The 18,224-nt window shown below is 36.4% G+C and overlaps 1 protein-coding gene across 4 annotated transcripts in view; it reads left to right on the forward strand.

Annotated features, from left to right (window-relative positions):
* TSBP1 (testis expressed basic protein 1) overlaps window positions 1–17,447 on the forward strand; it is a 100,376-nt gene extending 82,929 nt beyond the window's left edge. For 2 of the 4 annotated variants that reach the window (XM_076003450.1, XM_076003452.1), the window contains 4 exons: window positions 2,090–2,110; window positions 8,688–8,708; window positions 9,943–9,963; window positions 15,666–17,447. In XM_076003450.1, the coding sequence (XP_075859565.1) occupies window positions 2,090–2,110; window positions 8,688–8,708; window positions 9,943–9,963; window positions 15,666–17,068 (1,466 nt within the window). In that variant the 3' untranslated portion in view covers window positions 17,069–17,447. Of the gene's footprint in view, window positions 1–2,089; window positions 2,111–3,658; window positions 3,679–8,687; window positions 8,709–9,942; window positions 9,964–15,665 lie in introns of all 4 variants that reach the window. The other 2 variants (XM_076003453.1, XM_076003451.1) reach the window with 2 other exon arrangements.
* Window positions 17,448–18,224: the final 777 nt, after the last annotated feature.

Here is an 18,224-nt window from a genome sequence, read left to right on the forward strand (position 1 = left end):
GTGGTCAATTGCTAAAGGTAATGGTCTGATCGTGATGCTGCATAAATACGTCTTTGTTTTTAATGTGCTGTGTAAAGTTAGTCTACTCTGAAGCCATTTTGGGAAACTTCCCCAAAAGTGTGAGGATAGAATTCCTTCAGGGTGATGCCAGGTTCTATTTGAAATTCATTTACAACCTGCTAGTGTGGAGAAGACATTGTCTTCAGAAACCTTGTAGTTGAATTGACAGTTACTGTTGTGACCTGAAGTTCACTATTAAAAGGATCACCCTAGCAAAAATCATGAAATTACTGGTTATAAAGATGATTGTTGTATTATGTTATGCAATATGTCTAAATTGAATAATGGTACCAGATAAAATTATAGATGAGATTAACTTTGTGTATATCATCCATTATCATGTGTAGTCAATAAATGATTTATACTCTCCTGTTTCATTCAAAAAAAAAAGAAAGAAAAAGAATGATTTAATGAATGAAAAAAAAGAATATTGTAAGACAGAAAAGATGATGAAGAGGAACATAAGTTAGTAACCGTTAACTATTAACCAGTCTCCTGAAAGAATGTAACCCTGTGTCCTGGTTAAGAATGTTAAAAATCTATCTATCTCTCTATCTCTCTATCTCTCTATCTATCTATCTATCTCTCTATCTTTATATCTATATATTTGTTTCATTGGAAACAGTAACTTTTACTCATATAACCCACCACACAGGCCTTCCCAAATGGCCTGGATATTTAAATTATTAAAGTGGAGGTAAAACTGACTTAATAAGGAATAGCATATTCTTGTGAGATTTAACATTCCCAAAAGTCCCTTTTGTGGTGTTCCAAGTGGATTTTCAATGGAAACTCAGTACACAAATTTTTAAAAGTACTAATTTGTTCTCTCATAGCGTCACCCACACTTTTGAAGGACCATTAAAAGCCTGGGGCCTCTTATCTCAATGGCTTTGGGCAAAATAACTAAAAATGGGCAAAGGAGATCCTAAGAAGCCGAGAGGCAAATGTCCTCACACACATTCTTTGTGCAGACCTGCCGGGAGGGGCACGAGGAGCAGCGCCCGGCGAGTCCGCCAGCTTCTCAGGGTTTCTAAGAAGTGCTCAGAGAGGTGGAAGACCACGTCTGCTAAAGAGAAAGGAAAGTTTGAAGATGTGGCAAAGGCGAACAAGGCCCGTTATGAAAGAGAAATGAAGACCTATATCCCTCCTAAAGGGGAAACAAAAAAGAAGTTCAAGGATCCCAGTGCACCCAAGAGGCCTCCTTCGGCCTTTTTCTTGTTCTGTTCTGTGTATCGCCCTAAAATCAAAGGAGAACATCCGGGCCTTTCCACTGGTGACGTTGCAAAGAAACTGGGAGAGACGCGGAATGAGGCTGCTGCAGATGACAAGCAGCCTTGTGGAAAGAAGGCCACGAAGCTGTAGGGAAAGTACGAAAGGACATCGCTGCACACCGAGCTAAAGGAAAGCCTGCTGCAGCAAACAAGGGAGTCGTCAAGGCTGAAAAAAGCAAGAAAAAGAAGGAAGAGGAGGAAGATGAAGAGGATGAAGAGGAGGAGGAAGATGAGGAAGATGAAGAAGAAGAAGATGATGATGAATAAGTTGGTTCTAGCGCAGTTTTTTTTTCTTGTCTATAAAGCATTTAACTCCCCTGTACACAACTCACGCCTTTTAAAGAAAAAAATTGAAATGGAAGGCTGTGTAAGATTTGTTTTTAAACCGTACAGTGTCTTTTTTTTTGTATAGTTAACACACTACAGAATATGTCTTTAGCTAGCCCTGTCCTGGTGGTATTTCCAAAAGCCACTAACCTTGCCTGGTACAGTGTGGGGGTTGTACATTGGCATGGAAATTTAAAGCAGGTTCTTGTTGGTGCACAGCACAAATTAGTTATATATGGGGATAGTAGTTTTTTCATCTTCAGTTGTCTCTGATGCAGCTTATATGAAATAATTGTTGTTCTGTTAACTGAATACCACTCTATAATTGCAAAAAAAGTTGCAGCTGTTTTGTTGACATTCTGAATGCTTCTAAGTAAATACAATTTTTTTATAAAAAAAAATACTAATTTGTTTTATTTTCTTTTTAGCAATTGCTCCAATGGCAGCCAGTAAGTTCATATTGTCTTTCTCAGTTTCCCCCAGTCTTCCGTAGGACGTAAGTTCCTTTATTGGCACTGACGTGTTTGACATGTCAGAACCCTCTCAGAACCCTCTCAGAACCCTAAGATTCACACTGTTTTCCATCTCTTTTCCTCTACATTTTCTAGTATTCCTTTCAGTTACAAATATTTTGTTGTTATTGTTTTTGGTTGGTGGTGGTGATGGTGGTGTTTTTTGTTTTGGTTTGATTTGGGTGGGGTTTTTTTTGGTAAGTCAAAGGCCCACAGAAACAGGAAACCACATGGAAAAGACAAAAGAAAAAAAATTATCTTCTGGTTAGAGAATTAAGTTACAAAAGAGAAACAACAGGAAGCAATGCTGGCAAAATCTCCTGGGGTCAGATGACAGGAAAGATCGTGGAAATAATACACTAAGAAGTTTATATTTCAATATGAAGCTACAGGGTCACAGAAAAAAATTCCCAAAAATAAAAAGTAGACATAATAAAATGAGAAGATGTAGCAACTGAAAGTATAGAGAGGGACAGACTAAAAAATGCAAACACAGACGCACTAACAAAAATAGAACTGAAGATAAATGAGAAAGGCGGATCTTTGTCTTCTTCATAAAGTTTATCACATTTAAACTTGGACCATCACTGCTCCAGAGAATAAGCCTTTTCTGATTTTCCCTATTTGAAAGAATTGAATTGGGACTTGTCTCTCACCATAAGCACACATATTACAAAAATTTGTGTTTCCATTTAAGAAAAATACTGTGGGCATAAATACACCAAATTTTTAAAGTTTTAAAAACCTATATTTAACTCAAATCAAGATTATTCTACAAATGATACCTCTCTCCAAAAAGTTCCTTTTTTATTTTTTCCCTTTATTTTTTATTTATGTATATTCATGGGGCACAAGTGCAATTTTGATACATTGACATATTGCACTGCAGTGAAGTCAGGGCCTTCAGTGTATCCATCACTGGAACAACTCACATTGTCCCACAAAGCCACTCCCATCATCCATGCACCCCCACACACCCCAAAACTCCAAGTCTCCATTGTTCATCATTCCACACTCTGTTTCTATGTGTACACATTTTTTAGCTCCCGCTTATAAGTGAGAATATGCAGTATTTGTCTGTCTGAGTTGTTTCACTTAAGATAGTGGCCTCCACTTCCATCCATGTTGCTGCAAAATAAGTAGTTTCATTCTTTTTTATGGCTGAATACTATTCCATTGTGTATATATACCACATTTTCTTTATCCAATCCTCCATTGATAGACACTTAAATTGATTCCGAATCTGTGCTATTGTGAATAGTGCTGCAATAAACATACAAGTATCAGTATCTTTTTTATATATTGATGTCTTTTCCTTTGGGTAGATACCCAGGAGTGGGATTACAGGATCTACTTTTAGTTCCTTAAGAAATCTCCATACTGTTTTCCATATCAATTATACTAATTTACATTACCAAGAACAATATATAAGTGTTCACATTTCTCTGCATTCTTACCAACATCTGTTATTCTCTGTCTTTTTAGGAATGGCCATTCTGATTAGTGTAAGTTGATATCTCATTGTGTTTTAATTTGCATTTCTCTAATTAGTGATTTGAACATTTTTTGGCCATTTGTATATCTTCCAGTGAAAAATGTCTATTCATGTACTTAGCCTACTTTTTAATGGGGTTATTTGTTTTTTAATTGTTGTTGAGTTCTTCATAAATTCTGGAAATTAGTCCCCTGTCAGATGTATGTTCTCCCATTTCTCAGGTTGTTTCTTCACTCTGTTGATATTTTTTTCTGTACAGAAGCTTTGTAGGTAAATTAAGTGCCATTTGTCTATTTTTGTTTTTGTTGCCTGTGCTTTTGAGGTATTAATCGTGAATTCTTTGCCTATACTAATGTCCAGAGGAGTTTTCCCTAAGTTTTCTTATAGTATTTTTATAGTTTCAGATCTTACATTCAACTCTTTAATCCATATCCAGTTGATTTTTGTATATGATGAGAGATAGGGATCTAGTTTCATTCTTCTGCATATGGCAATACAATTTTCCCAGCAACATTTGCGAAAAAGGATGTCCTTTCCCCCATGTATGTTCTTGCCAACTTTTTCAAAGATCACTTGGCTGTAAGTATGTGGTTTTATTTCTGGGTTCTCTAGTCTGCTCCATTGATTTATGTGTCTATTTTTATACCATTATCATGCTGTTTTGGTTACTAGGGAGTTCTAGTATAATTTGAAGTCAGGCAATGTGGTGCCTCTAACTTTGTTCTTTTTGTGCAAGATTGCTTTGGCTATTGGGGCTCTTCTTTGGTTCCATAAGAACTTTAGAACTGCTTTCTTTAATTCTGTGAAAAATGACATTGGTATTTTTATAGGGATTATATTGCACCTGTAGATTGCTTTGAGCAGTATGTTCATTTTAATGATATTAATGCTTTTGATCCTGAGCACTGAATGCTTTTCCATTTGTTTGTGTCATCTACAATTTCTTTCATCAGTGTTTTGAAGTTTTCCTTTCAGAAATCTTTTACCTCCTTGGTTAAATATGTTTTTCATGTTTTTGTTTTCTTTTTTGGTAGCTATTGTAAATGAGATTTACAGAATCTCACTCTTGTCACCTGGGCTACAGTGTAGTGGCATCATCATAGCTCACTGCAATCTCAAACCTCAAACCTCTTGCCTCAGCCTCCCAATAGCTGGTACTATAGGCATGTGCCATTATACCTGGCTAATTTTTCTATTTTTGGAATAGACGGGGTCTTTTTCTTGCTCGAGCTGGTCTCAAACTCCTGGGCTCAAGTGATCTTTCCACCTTGGCCTCCCAGAGTGCTAGGATTATAGGCTTGAGCCACTGCACCCATCCTGAGACTGTATTCTTGAATTGGTTCTTTGCTAGATCATTATTGGTGTATATAAATGTCACTGATTTCTATACATTGATTTTGTATCCTGAAACTTGACTAAATTCATTATCAAATCTAAGAGACTTTTGGTGGAGCCTTAAGGATTTTTAGATATAAGATGGTATCATCAGCAAACAGGAATAATTTGATTTTCTATTTTACAAACTGGATGACCTTTATTTCTTTCTCTTGCCTGACTGCTCTGGTAAGGAATTCCAGTACAGTGTTGAATAAGTGGCAAAATCAGGCATCCTTGTCTTGTTCTAATTCTTAGGGGGAATGCTTTGAACATTTTCCCCATTAACTATATTGTTGGCTGTGGGTTTGTCACATATGGCCTTTATTATTTGGAAGTATGGTCCTTCTATGCCTAGTTTTTTAGGATTTTTATGATGAAAGAATGATTAATTTTATTGAATGGTTTTTATGCATCTACTGAGAAGATCTTATGGGTTTTGTCCATAATTCTATTCATGTGATTATAAAATTTTTTGATTGTCATATGTTGAACCATCCTTGCATCCCCTGTATAAAACTCATTTGATCGTGGTGTACTAGCTTTTTAATGTCCTGTTGAATTTGATTTGCTAGCATTTTTTGAGGATTTTTCCATCTATGTGCATCAGGGATACTGGTCTGTAGTTTTCTTTTTGTTGGTGGTGGTATGTCCTTGGCTGGTGTTGCTATCAGGGTAATACTGACCTTATAGAATGAGTTAAGCAATATTCCTTCCACCTTGAGTTTTTGTAACAGTTTCAGGAAAGTTGGTATTAGTTCTCTGTATATTTGGTAGAATTTGGATGTGAATCAATTTGGTCCTGGACTTTTTTTTCCTTGGAAGATTTTTTATTACTGATTCATTGTCACTACTCATTATTGGTCTGTTCAGTTCTATCTCTTCCTGGTTCAATCATGGGAGGTTGTATGTTTCTAGGAATTTATCCCTTTCCTCTAGGTTTTCTAGTTTGTGAGAGTATAGCTGTTAATAATAGTCCCAGATGATCTTTTGCATTTCTGTGGTATGAGTTGCAATGTCTCTTTTTTCACTTCTGATTTTACTTGGATCTTCTCTCTTCTTTTCTTGGTTAGTCTGCTCTTGGTTTATTAATTTTGTTCATCTTTCTAAAGAATCAACTTTCTGTTTCATTGATTGTTTATTTATTTATTTATTTTTGGTCTCTATTCCATGTAGTTCTGCTTTGATCTTTGTTATTTCTTTTCTTCAGCTAACTTTCAGCTTAGTTTGTTCTTGTTTTTCTAGTTCCTTGGGGTGGGATGTTAGGTTGTTAATTTGTGATCTTTCTACTTTCTGGTGTAGTTATTTAATGGTATAAACTCCCCTCTTAGCATCGCTTTTACTATATCCCACAGTACTTGGTAAGTTGTGTTTTCATTTTTCATTCATTTCAAAAAATTTTTAAATTTCTGTCTTAATTACTTCATTGACCGAGTCAATGAAGGAGCATGTTGTTTAATTTCCATGTATTTGCATAGTTTCTGAAGTTCCTCTTCATATTGATATCTAGCTTTATTTCACTATGGTCTGATAAGACACGTGATATGATTTCAACTTTTAAAAATTTGTTGAGACTTATTTTGTGGTCTAAAATGCAGTCTATCTTAGAAAATGTTCCACATGCTGGTGAAATGAATGTATATTCTGTAGTTATTGGGTAGAATGTTCTATAAATGTTTGTTAAGACCATTTGGTCTATAGTCCAATTGAAGTCCAGTGTTTCTTTGTTAATTTTCTATTTCAGTGATCTGTCTAGTTCTGTGGGTAGGGTACTGAAGTTCCCCACTATTATCGTATTACTGTCTATCTCTTTCTTTAAGTCTAGTATATTTGTTTTGTGAAGCTGAATACTCCAATGTTGAGTGCATATATATTTGCAATTGTCATATCCTCTTGCTGAATTGATCCCTTTATCATTATACAGTGGCCTTCTTTGTCTTATTTACCATTTTTGACTTAAAGTCTGTTTTATCTTATAAAAGTATGACTCCTCCTGCTCACTTTTTGTGGATTACCTTTTTCTACTGCTTTACTTTCAATCTATGTATGTCTTTACAGGCAAGATGAGTTTCTTCTAAGCAGCACATAGTTGAGTATTTTATTATTCATTTTGCCAATCTGTATCTTTTAAGTGATGCATTTAACCCATTTATGTTCAAGGTTAATGTTGATTGATATGTGAGGCTTTATTCCTATCATACTATTAATTGTTTTCTAGTTCTTTTATAAATTGTTTCTTTCTTTTTTTCTTTGTGGTTTAATGAAATTCTGTCATGTTGCCATTAGAGTCCTTTCTCTTCCTTGTTTGTGTGATTGTTTTATAAGATATCTGAGTTTTATATTTTCATGTAAATATACCAATTAAAAAACAAAGATTAAAAGAGTACATAAAAACCATGACCCAAATATATGCTATCTACAAGAAACTCACTTCAAATTTAACAACAAAAGTAAAAAGAATGATAAATATAAGCCATGAAAGCATCAAGTTTTTTAAGAAGCAGAAGTGGCTATATTAATGTCACATATTGCAAAGAAAATTACCAGGAACAAAGAGGAACATAACATTATGATAAAAAGATCAGTATATCTAGAAAACATAGAAATCATAGAAGTGTATGTACCAAAGAACAGTGCTTCAAAATAAATGGGAAAAAACACCTACAAAAACTGAAGAGAAATAGAAAAACCCACAACTGTAGTTGGAAAGTTCAAAACCCAAGTCTCTGCAACTGATAGAACTACTAGATGGAACATGAAGAGGTAGGAGAGGTAGGAGAAATAGCCATGCAGATATCTGAGGGGGGAATATTTCAATCAAAGGAGATAACAAGTAAACCATCCTAGGGCAGGAATGTTTCCAGACTATTTGAAGAAAAGCAAGAAAGCAAGTATCATATAGCTGGATCAAAATGAAAAGTGACATAGGGTCTAGATGTGATGCCTTACCCTTGTGATCCCAACACTTTGGAAGACTAAGGTGGGAGGATGTCTTGAGGCCAGGAGTTCAAGACAAGCTGGACAACATAGCAAGCCCCCATGTCTAAAACAAAAGTTTTAAAAGTAGCTGAGCATGGTGATGTGCCTGTAGTCCTAGCTACTCAGAAGGCTGAAGCAAGAGGATTGCTTAAGCCTGGGAGTTCAAGGCCACAATGAGCTATTACCATGAGTGAGACCCTACCTCTAAAACTAATAATAATAAAAAGAAAAGAAAAAAATAAAATAAAAGTGACATGAAAAGAAGCTATCAGAGAGCTATGGGAGGACGGATCTTCTAGGGCCTTCCTTGAAAGCCACTATAATGACTTTGACTTTGGCTAAAGCAAGAGAACAAAAAATTGTTATCAGAGTCTATCACCTTAAAAGGGTCCCTCTAGGTGCTGTACTGCACTGGGAAACAAGGGCGACAGCAGAGAGAGCAATTAGAGAAATGACAGTAACTTGGACCACAGCAAGAGCCATAAAGGTGGTGAATAGTAACAGGTTCTTATAACGCACTGAGCCGTCCCACTGTATCTCACTGTACCCTGCTAGAGGTCTTGATAGTACCCCAGAAAAAAGAATTGGGAAAATGGGAGTAGGGAAGAACTGTGTTTCTGATCCAAAAATACTACCGTTAACCTATCTTCTTATTTTGATTTTCAGGAATGCCTCAAGTACACACTAGTAAGTTCCTAATCTATTTCTAGTACTTTAGTTTCTTCTAAGATTTGGGTGGGAAAACTTTTTCTATAAAGAGCCAGATAATAAATATTCTAAGTTTTATAAGCCACAAAGTCTTTGTCACAACTACTCAGCTGTTGTAGCACAAAAGCAGTCATAGACATTAGGTAAAAGAATGAGCTTAGAATGTTCCAATAAAATACTATTTGTACACATTGAAATTTGAATTTTATATAATTTTCACATGTCACAAAATATTTTTTTCAACAATTTAAATACGTAAAATCCAGTCTTACTTCACAGGACATACAAAAATAGCCAACAGGCCGGGCGCTGTGGCTCACGCCTGTAATCCTAGCTCTTGGGAGGCCGAGGCGGGCGGATTGCTCAAGGTCAGGAGTTCAAAACCAGCCTGAGCAAGAGCGAGACCCCGTCTCTACTATAAATACAAAGAAATTAATTGGCCAACTGATATATATATAAAAAATTAGCCGGGCATGGTGGCGCATGCCTGTAGTCCCAGCTACCCGGGAGGCTGAGGCAGAAGGATCGCTCGAGCCCAGGAGTTTGAGGTTGCTGTGAGCTAGGCTGACGCCACGGCACTCACTCTAGCCTGGGCAACAAAGTGAGACTCTGTCTCAAAAAAAAAAAAAAAAAAAAAAAAAAAAAAAAAAAATAGCCAACAAGCTAAATTTGTTCCATGGACAGTACTTTGCCAACTTCTGCTCTAGGGTTTAATGCCCTAACTCCACATATTTATCTCTAGTAAACAATGCAGGTATTATGCCTCTCACAGTTTCATGCTTTCTGATTATTTTGTGCTTTAGATGCTAGGTGTATCAAGTAACATCAACATAAGAGATCCACTCATATTCCAGTACCTGGCAACAATTGTACCTCAAATAGTTCACATCAAACAATGTCAGTGAATAGTGTTAGCACACATCTTCTAAGTAGGACCATATACATCCTGTATTTTATAAATCATAATCTTGACACTTTATACAAAACTGCTAATGATTAATGAAAAGTAAAGGTGATTAAAAGTAGCTTACCACAAGGTCTTTCTAAACTACAACAAGCTAAGAGAAAGTGAAAGGGACATGAAGGTTCCTCATATTTAAATAAATGAAACTAAGTTGTTAATGTCACAAATTCTACCCAGTGCGAAGCTTTGGGGATTGAGAAGAAGGGAAAGCCTAATACCCACTGATGTTTTTGCCTTTGTCTCTTTCAGTGGAAAGTTCTGGAAAAATTGGTAAGTCTGGATCATTTTTTTGCCTTACCTATCTAGGACCTTTGAGTTCTTCCTAAATTTTCTTGTATTACAAGTTCTTTTCCCTTCAAACAGTCAATATTTCTTAAATAAGTGATTTCCTCATATGTCAATTTTGATTGTTCTTATCTATTTTCCTTTTGTAACAAGATATAATGGTCTTGTATTTGATTCTAGTTATTTACTACCATACATTATTGGTAATATATATTCTCAGCTACACTATTACAACAGAGCCTATTTTCTCTGTGCTTTAATCTGGAATCTGATACTTTTTACTAAAAAAGAAAATCCCCTAAGATTGACATAAAGAATATATGTCAGGACAAGATGATGATTTTGGTAATTGACCAAAAATACACATTTTTCAAACTGACTGAGAGAGTGGATAAAAAGCTGAAAGAACAAAGAAAAGTAGGAAATGCAGTAGCTTGAATGTTGGTAAAATTGATATTACCTGCCCAAATCCTTACATTAACTAAATGACACCCTAAAGATAACTGTCTCTGTGGAGTGGGATGTGGATCTTTGGCCACAGCACTCCTAAGGATGACACAGAGAGTTTTATATCCAATGAGGTCCTGTTTCTTCATTCACCTAGAAAGGGTATCATTAGAAGGTGGATTATCCTTGAGTTAGAAAATCCCCACTTTCTTTTGCGTTTTGTTTTTAGCACTATCTCCTATGGGTAAGTTCCTTATCTATTCTCAACTCTGATGTTTTATATTGCTTATAATTATTTTCTGGCCTGGCCATTTCTACTACCAAAATAGAGGCCTTCTAAAGTCATTTTAAATGTTCCTATTCTCCAGAACCTTCCAAGATTTTAAACTATTTTTGGAGAGATTTCTGTAGAGAAGATGAAGTTCAGATGAAAGAATATCACAATCTCTGGTCATCTTCTGAAAAAGAATCTCCTCCATGACTCTCAGCAAAGTGTAATGAAAGAAAGATTAGTTTCTGAATTCCATTAGTTCTTTGTTGGGAATTTAGAACTTTTTTAAATTATAAGTGAAGGCCTTTTGAGTCATATTATTATGAAAAAAAACCTCGTTAAGAACAAAGTCTCATCAACTTTCTGTTGTCTTCTAAATACCTTTGATAGACAGAAGGTATTGAGCACTAGACAGGTGCAGCGGTTTGCACCTGTAATCCCAGCTACTCAGCAGGCTGAGGTGGAAGGACTACTAGAGGCCAAGAATCCATAGCCCAGCTCAGGCAATGTAGTGAGACCTTCCTCTCTAAAAAAACTTTAAAAATTAGACAAGCCTGGTGGTCTACACCTATAGACCCAGCTACTCCAGAAGCTAAGGTGGGATGATTACTTGAGTCCAGGAGTTTAAGGCTGCATTGAGCTATGATCACACCACTGCATTCCAGCCTGGACAACCGAGCAAGAATCCATTTTGTTGTTGTTGTTGTTTTGTTTTGTTTTGTTTTGTTTTGTTTTGTTTTGTTTTGTTTTGAGACAGAGTCTCACTTTGTTGCCCAGGCTAGAGTGAGTGCCATGGAGTCAGCCTAGCTCACAGCAACCTCAAACTCCTGGGCTCAAGCAATCCTCCTGCCTCAGCCTCCCCTGTAGCTGGGACTACAGGCACGCGCCACCATGCCTGGCTAATTTTTCTGTATATATCAGTTGGCCAATTAATTTCTTTCTATTTATAATAGAGATGGGGTCTCGCTCTTTCTCAGGCTGGTTTCGAACTCCTGACCTTGAGCAATCCACCCGCCTCGGCCTCCCAGAGTGCTAGGATTACAGGCGTGAGCCACCGCACCCGGCCTGGAATCCATTTTTTAAAAAGAAAAAAGTGGCCAGGCGTGGTGGCCTGTAATCCTAGCACTCTGGGAGGCCTAGGCAGGTGGATTGCTCAAGATCAGGAGTTTGAAACCAGGCTGAGCGAGACCCATCTCTACTAAAAATAGAAAGAAATTAATTGACCAACTAAAAATATATATACAAAAAATTAGCCGAGCATGGTGGCACATGCCTGTAGTCCCAGCTACTCGGGAGGCTGAGGCAGGAGGATCACTTAAGCTCAGGAGTTTGAGGTTGCTGTGAGCTAGGCTGATGCCACGGCACTCACTCTAGCCTGGGCAACAAAGTGAGACTCTGTCTCAAAATAAAATAAAAATGAAAAGAAAAAAGAAAAAGAAAAAAAGTTTTAAAAAGAAGTTATTGAGCACCTACTATATACTGTGCACTGGGCTAGGCACTTTCAAAAATAGTATCTCTTATTATCTCTGATTCTTATTGTAGCCCTGCCTGGTAGCTATTATCCCCCATTTTACAGATCAGGAAACTAACTCAGATATCTGCCCAGCGTTAAAGAGTTGGTAAACATCAGTGTCAGGACTTCAAGCCAGGTCTTTCTGTCTCTGAAATACATACACTTTCCACCCCAACACATTGCCTCCTATACTGAATCACGAATGCCTTTCTTGGGATTAGTCATGGAAACTTATCTATAAATCAAATGTTCATAAAAAAATATACATCTACTAGAGAAGCTAGATAATCAAATGTGCACAAAAGAATCCTTTTAAAAATAGAAGACTTTCCATTTAAATCAATGTTTGACTTTTAACTGTCTTCTAAATATGGATTTCTCTATATCAGGGATTATTTAATGTATGGCTCAGCTCTTCAAGGAAACCACATCAAATAAAATAGAATAAGTTTTTTAATTCTTTAAATACATAATCATAAGAAACAGTAAGACTTAAATGTGGTAGGACACAATTTCAAACATTCAAAACAGTGACAAACACAACACATGTCTTTATATTTAATAATGTTTAAGCCCCATTCTTCTTTCTCAGTTCACGCCAGAAAGGGGCGGGGCGGGGAGGGCAGTGAGATGAAGTTGAAAGGAGCAATTATCTTCTTTTGCTTCACAGTACAAGACACAGTTGCATTCAGAGCAGTCATGATGTGCCTACATCCCTCAAATGTCCTCCCCACATAGGAAAAGGACAGGACTGTATCGTGTGTGTTTCCCTGACAAAAGAAAGAGGGCCGTGATGGTTAATTTTATGTGTCAGCTTGACTCAGAAGAACCCTAACTAATACAAGGGCTCTGAGAAGGAATCACAGGCCAAGTCTCTTCCTAGAGGTAAATCAGTGTTTAATGAATACTAATTTTTTTAAGTTACCAGGAAAAATCCATTTAATTTTTTAAATTTTTTTCTTATAAAAGATATCTTATTGATATATTCTTTCAAACACATTCATTCCAACTGATATTTTTAGAAAAATGAGGTTAAGGTTTAATTCAATGATCAAAGAAAGATTTAAGACAGATAAGACCATCAAACATTGTCATCCTCTCAAGCTGAGTCTCTTATTTCTCACCCCCACATTCAGCTAATTAGTATATGATCTTTTAAAATGTAATTTACGGCCTGAAAGCCATAATGATTCATCTCTCTGGTGCTTAACAGATCTTTTAGAGTCTAGATCTGACTGTGCTCTTCCTGCCAACCACTAGATTAAGCATCTAAGATTAGTTTCCTAATAAAGCTCATGTTCCATTTTCTACATTAAGTATCATATGATTAGGATTATTTATGTGATAGCTATTAAAGACAGATAGCTAGCTGTCTGTTAATAGCTTTAGTAAAGCTATTAAACAGATAGCTGTTAAAGCTTTCTTTTAGCTTTAACAAAAATTAATCCAATTTAAAAATTTTAATAGTTAAATTTTAATAAGCCTATGTTGCAATGATCCCCAAAGTCTTGATTAAATCTTTTAATTGTATTAGAATTTTTTTGTATGGACTGGTGCCTGCAATAAATGGACTTCTAGCCAGGGCTTACAAATCTTTATATTATGAAGATTTACACTGTAAATCTAGGATGATTATGAGGTCAAAGGAAAGAATATATTTATGCACTATCTTGAAATCTGGGAGAAGGAAGAGAGGAACTTAGAATGTGATAGAATAATGATTCGTGGCTTACTTCTGCAATGCAAAGTTGAAATAAAAGTGAACCTCACTATGAGATATGTAGCTCCCTAAAAAATAAATCCTAGCAAATTTAATCTATGTTAATTAAGTTCAAGATAAAAAAAATAACATCAAAGATATTTAAATAATCAAGGGTATGAAGATACTATTAGAAGTGACTAATGGTATTTTTCAGGGCAATAGGAAAAATAATAAAATTTTTTAATTCTATGAAATTAGGGAAGTTATAGTTAAAAATAAACAGTGTTTCATGAAATCCTAGAATACTTAATTTTGGTTAACAAATCTATACAATTTAGAGGGTAAAAGCAACTTAGGTTAAAATGGGTTATGCAGTGTTACACAGTAATAAACAATTACCCCCAGAGATGGTAAAACTAAAAAGATTCATATAGTAAGAAAAATCAGCTTGTTTGAGGAATACATTCCATAAAATTCTTAAGGTTAGAAGCTTCAATGGAAAAACATGCTCTTCTTCACATCATTTCACACCACACTATACCCCCAAACAAAACAAAACAGTGTCCTGTGGTAGCGCTGTCAAAGATCAAAATATTCTTTGCTATCTTTCTTAATTCAGCAATGCTTGGGCTATGTTACATCTGATTTTCATTATAAACTTAGAAATTGGCTTGTCTAATATAAAATGTCAGGCCTCATATTTTAATGAAAAGCATTGGGGGAAATATAAAAAAGGGTTCAGAAAGCATTACTGCAAGGTTTCTAATGTTATTTTTATCTTGATGTCAAGCTTAAAATAAAAAAAAAGAAAGCACCAGTAAACACTGAATTATAATATCCCTTTTGAGCCATAATTAGTTTCTTACCTTATACAGGGGTGCCTCATTTTTACAACTGATAATGTTCTTTATGTGTATGCCAACTTTTTAAGCATCAAACCCTAAATGTAAAGCACAAAAAGTCTAATAATTAATTTTTAAGCAAAAAGTGTTCCTGCAATACAATTAACCACTCCTCCAAATTATGTTTTGGGAACTAAGAATGCCTTGTCTTGACTGGATCAGAGTTTTTCTTATACTATCTCATTTTGTAGTAGTAATGGCCAATGTTTACTGGCTACTTATGTTCCAGGCACTGCACTGAGTGCTTTATTTAGATAACACCTCTTTGTGGTAGCTACTACTCCTGCCCCCATTTATAGACAAAAACAGTAAATTTTGCCCAAGGTCACCAGCTAGATTTAATATGCAAAATGCTCAAAACAACGAGTGCCTAGTATATGGTAAGCACTTAATAATTATTAACTAGTACTGTTGTTACTTTTGCATAGTTAAATATGCTTTTATTCAATATTAATAGCATATTTAAGCTTTCTTCTTCTATTTTAAGAAATAATTATTCCTTCTTCCCACAATTTTTCCTTAAAATAAATTCTATTTCTTTTCAGAATACATCTTCCATTAGCCACTAAGCATTATTCATTAGCCCTAATCTATTCAACAAATGTCACTTCATTTATAGTGTATTGTATCTTTTCTCTCATTAGTCTTCTAACTTATTGAAAAGAGTCTAGAATTTTATCAATACTTCTGTAATTTTATGTGTAGAGATCCACCATCTTAGATAACAGGAAAATCTCAAGTTACCTCCTGTTTATTAATTTTAAGACAAAAAAAGAAACCAATATAAAGGGAAAGTAGAAATAAAGAGAAAATACTTGACATCTGAATCATGCACTTTTCTTGTATGATCAGTTGTATTTCCAGGTTACTCGGATGAACAACTTGCAAAAAAATCAGAGTCCAAAGCCCCGATTCTAAAAAGTGGAGGTCCTGCAAGTCCTCAGAATAGCCAAGAAGAAAACAAGGAAACATCAAAGAATGAAGTTATATTTAGAGATTCTGATAAATCCTTGAAATCAACACACCAAAAGGAGCCAAAAAAAAAAGCAAAAGTCACTGATTTAGAGAAAGACAAGAAAGGAATGGAGATCAAGGTAGAAAGAGACACTGGAATACTAAAAAGACAGGAAGCCCAAGTAAAGAACAGTGAGGCGGTTTTACCTAAAGGACAAAAATCTCAAGTAAAGAAGAGTGAGGCAGGTGTACCAAAAAGACAGAAAGCCCAAGAAAAGAAGAGCGAGGCAGGTGTATCAAAAGGACAGGAAGCCCAAGAAAAGGAGAGTGAGGCGAGTGTACCACAAGGACAGGAAGCCCAAGAAAAGGAGAGTGAGGCGAGTGTACCACAAGGACAGGAAGCCCAAGAAAAGGAGAGTGAGGCGGACGTACCAGAAAGACAGGCATCCCCCAAAAAAGCGGGTGTACCAAAAAGACAGAAAGCCCAGGGAAAGAAGAGTGAGATGAGTGTACAAGGACAGGAAGCCCAAGAAAAAGAGAGTGAGGCGAGTGTACAACAAGGACAGGGAGCCCACGTAAAGGAGAGTGAAGTGGGTGTACCAGAAAGACAGGCATCTCCAAAAAAAGCAGGTGCACCAAAGAGACAGAAAGCCCAGGGAAAGAAGAGTGAGGAGAGTGTACAACAAGGACAGGAAGCCCAAGAAAAGGAGAGTCAGGCAAATGTACAACAGGAACAGGAAGCCCAAGAAAAGAAGAGTGAGGTGGACGTACCAGAAAGACAGGCATCCCCCAAAAAAGCGGGTGCACCAAAGAGACAGAAAACTCAAGGAAAGAAGAGTGAGACGAGTGTACAAGGACAGGAAGCCCAAGAAAAAGAGAGTGAGGTGAGTGCACAACAAGGACAGGAAGCCCACGTAAAGGAGAGTGAAGTGGGTGTACCAGAAAGACAGGCATCTCCAAAAAAAGCGGGTGCACCAAAGAGGCAGAAAGCCCAAGAAAAGGAGAGTGAGGCGAGTGTACCACAAGGAGAGGAAGCCCAAGAAAAGAAGAGTGAGGTGGATGTACCAGAAAGACAGGCATCCCCCAAAAAAGCGGATGTACCAAAAAGACAGAAAGCCCAGGGAAAGAAGAGTGAGACAAGTGTACAACAAGGACAGGAAGCCCAAGAAAAAGAGAGTGAGGCAAATATACAACAAGGACAGGAAGCCCAAGAAAAAGAGAGTGAGGCAAATGTACCACAAGGACAGGAAGCCCAAGAAAAGGAGACTGAGGCAAATATACAACAAGGACAGGAAGCTTAAGAAAAGGAGAGTGAAGCTAGTGAACAAAGTAAAACAGAAAGGGTAAATAAAAGGAAGCCCCATAAGCCAAATGGTCACTATGATTCCCATCCTCCACCCATTGCCTAAATGGATTATAATTATAAAATCCCTTTAATTTTTATATCTGCAGAGTTTCTGCTCTTCAAAAGTTTCGCCATTTTTAGACTTCTGAGCCACAATACTCAGATTCCAAATATTTGTTTTATTTGGGGTAAAACACTAGGTAAAACACTTTAATTAAAGAAATGCATAACAATTTCCTTTGACAAGTATGTCTATGATAGCTTTCCCAACCAATCAACCAATAACTCCTCATGGCAGGCCACATAGTTGCAAGGTGCTGTTCTAGCAATAAAGGGTATACAGAAAATACAAGTCAGAGTGCCTGCAATCAAGTTGCTTGAAACATACATGTGGATATATGCATACATGGCAATTTTTTTAAGAAGTAAATCTAAGTGTCAAAAAAGTCATTAAGAGGGACAATATCCATTTTGGGATGAAAAAGTAAAGGGGTAGTTTCATGGGAAAGGTAGTAGTGGAACATGACATGCTTCAAAAAATGGCCAAGATGTTGATGTGCTGAGGGAAGTAGGAAGCGTGCAAGAAAGGCAGAGGGCGCCAGGGCTGTCGTGCCCTGCTCTAGGGGCAGCAGGAAATTTTGTGGTTGCAGCAGACTCATGGGAGGCATTCTGGAGTGTAATTCTGAAAAGGAAGATGTGAAGAAACTTGAAAAACAAAGCATGAATTTATATTTTACCTTTGGGCACCTGGAAGCTTTCTGGGGTATTTGAGACGGAGAGTGAAGTGAATAAGTTTGCATTACAAAAAAATATTAATCTTGTGATAGTGCAAAATAGACTGAAGAAGAGAAACAATCATAGGTAGTAAATCTAGTTAAGAGGTGCTTGGAGTAAGTGATGGAAAGAAAATAAATAGAAGAGATAGATATGTTTTTTCAAAGAAGAATCACTACTTCATGATGACTGGCTGCATAGGAGTAAAGGTAAAAACAATTGATGACCTTGTAACTTTTGAAACCAGGTGACAGAAAATCACTAACAAACTAGGAGCTAGTTTATGGGACGGGGAGAGAATAACAAATTGCTGCGTTTAAGGGGATAAGCAGTAATAC

This window comes from Microcebus murinus, chromosome 5 (assembly GCF_040939455.1).
Source record: "Microcebus murinus isolate Inina chromosome 5, M.murinus_Inina_mat1.0, whole genome shotgun sequence".
NCBI lineage: Eukaryota > Metazoa > Chordata > Mammalia > Primates > Cheirogaleidae > Microcebus > Microcebus murinus.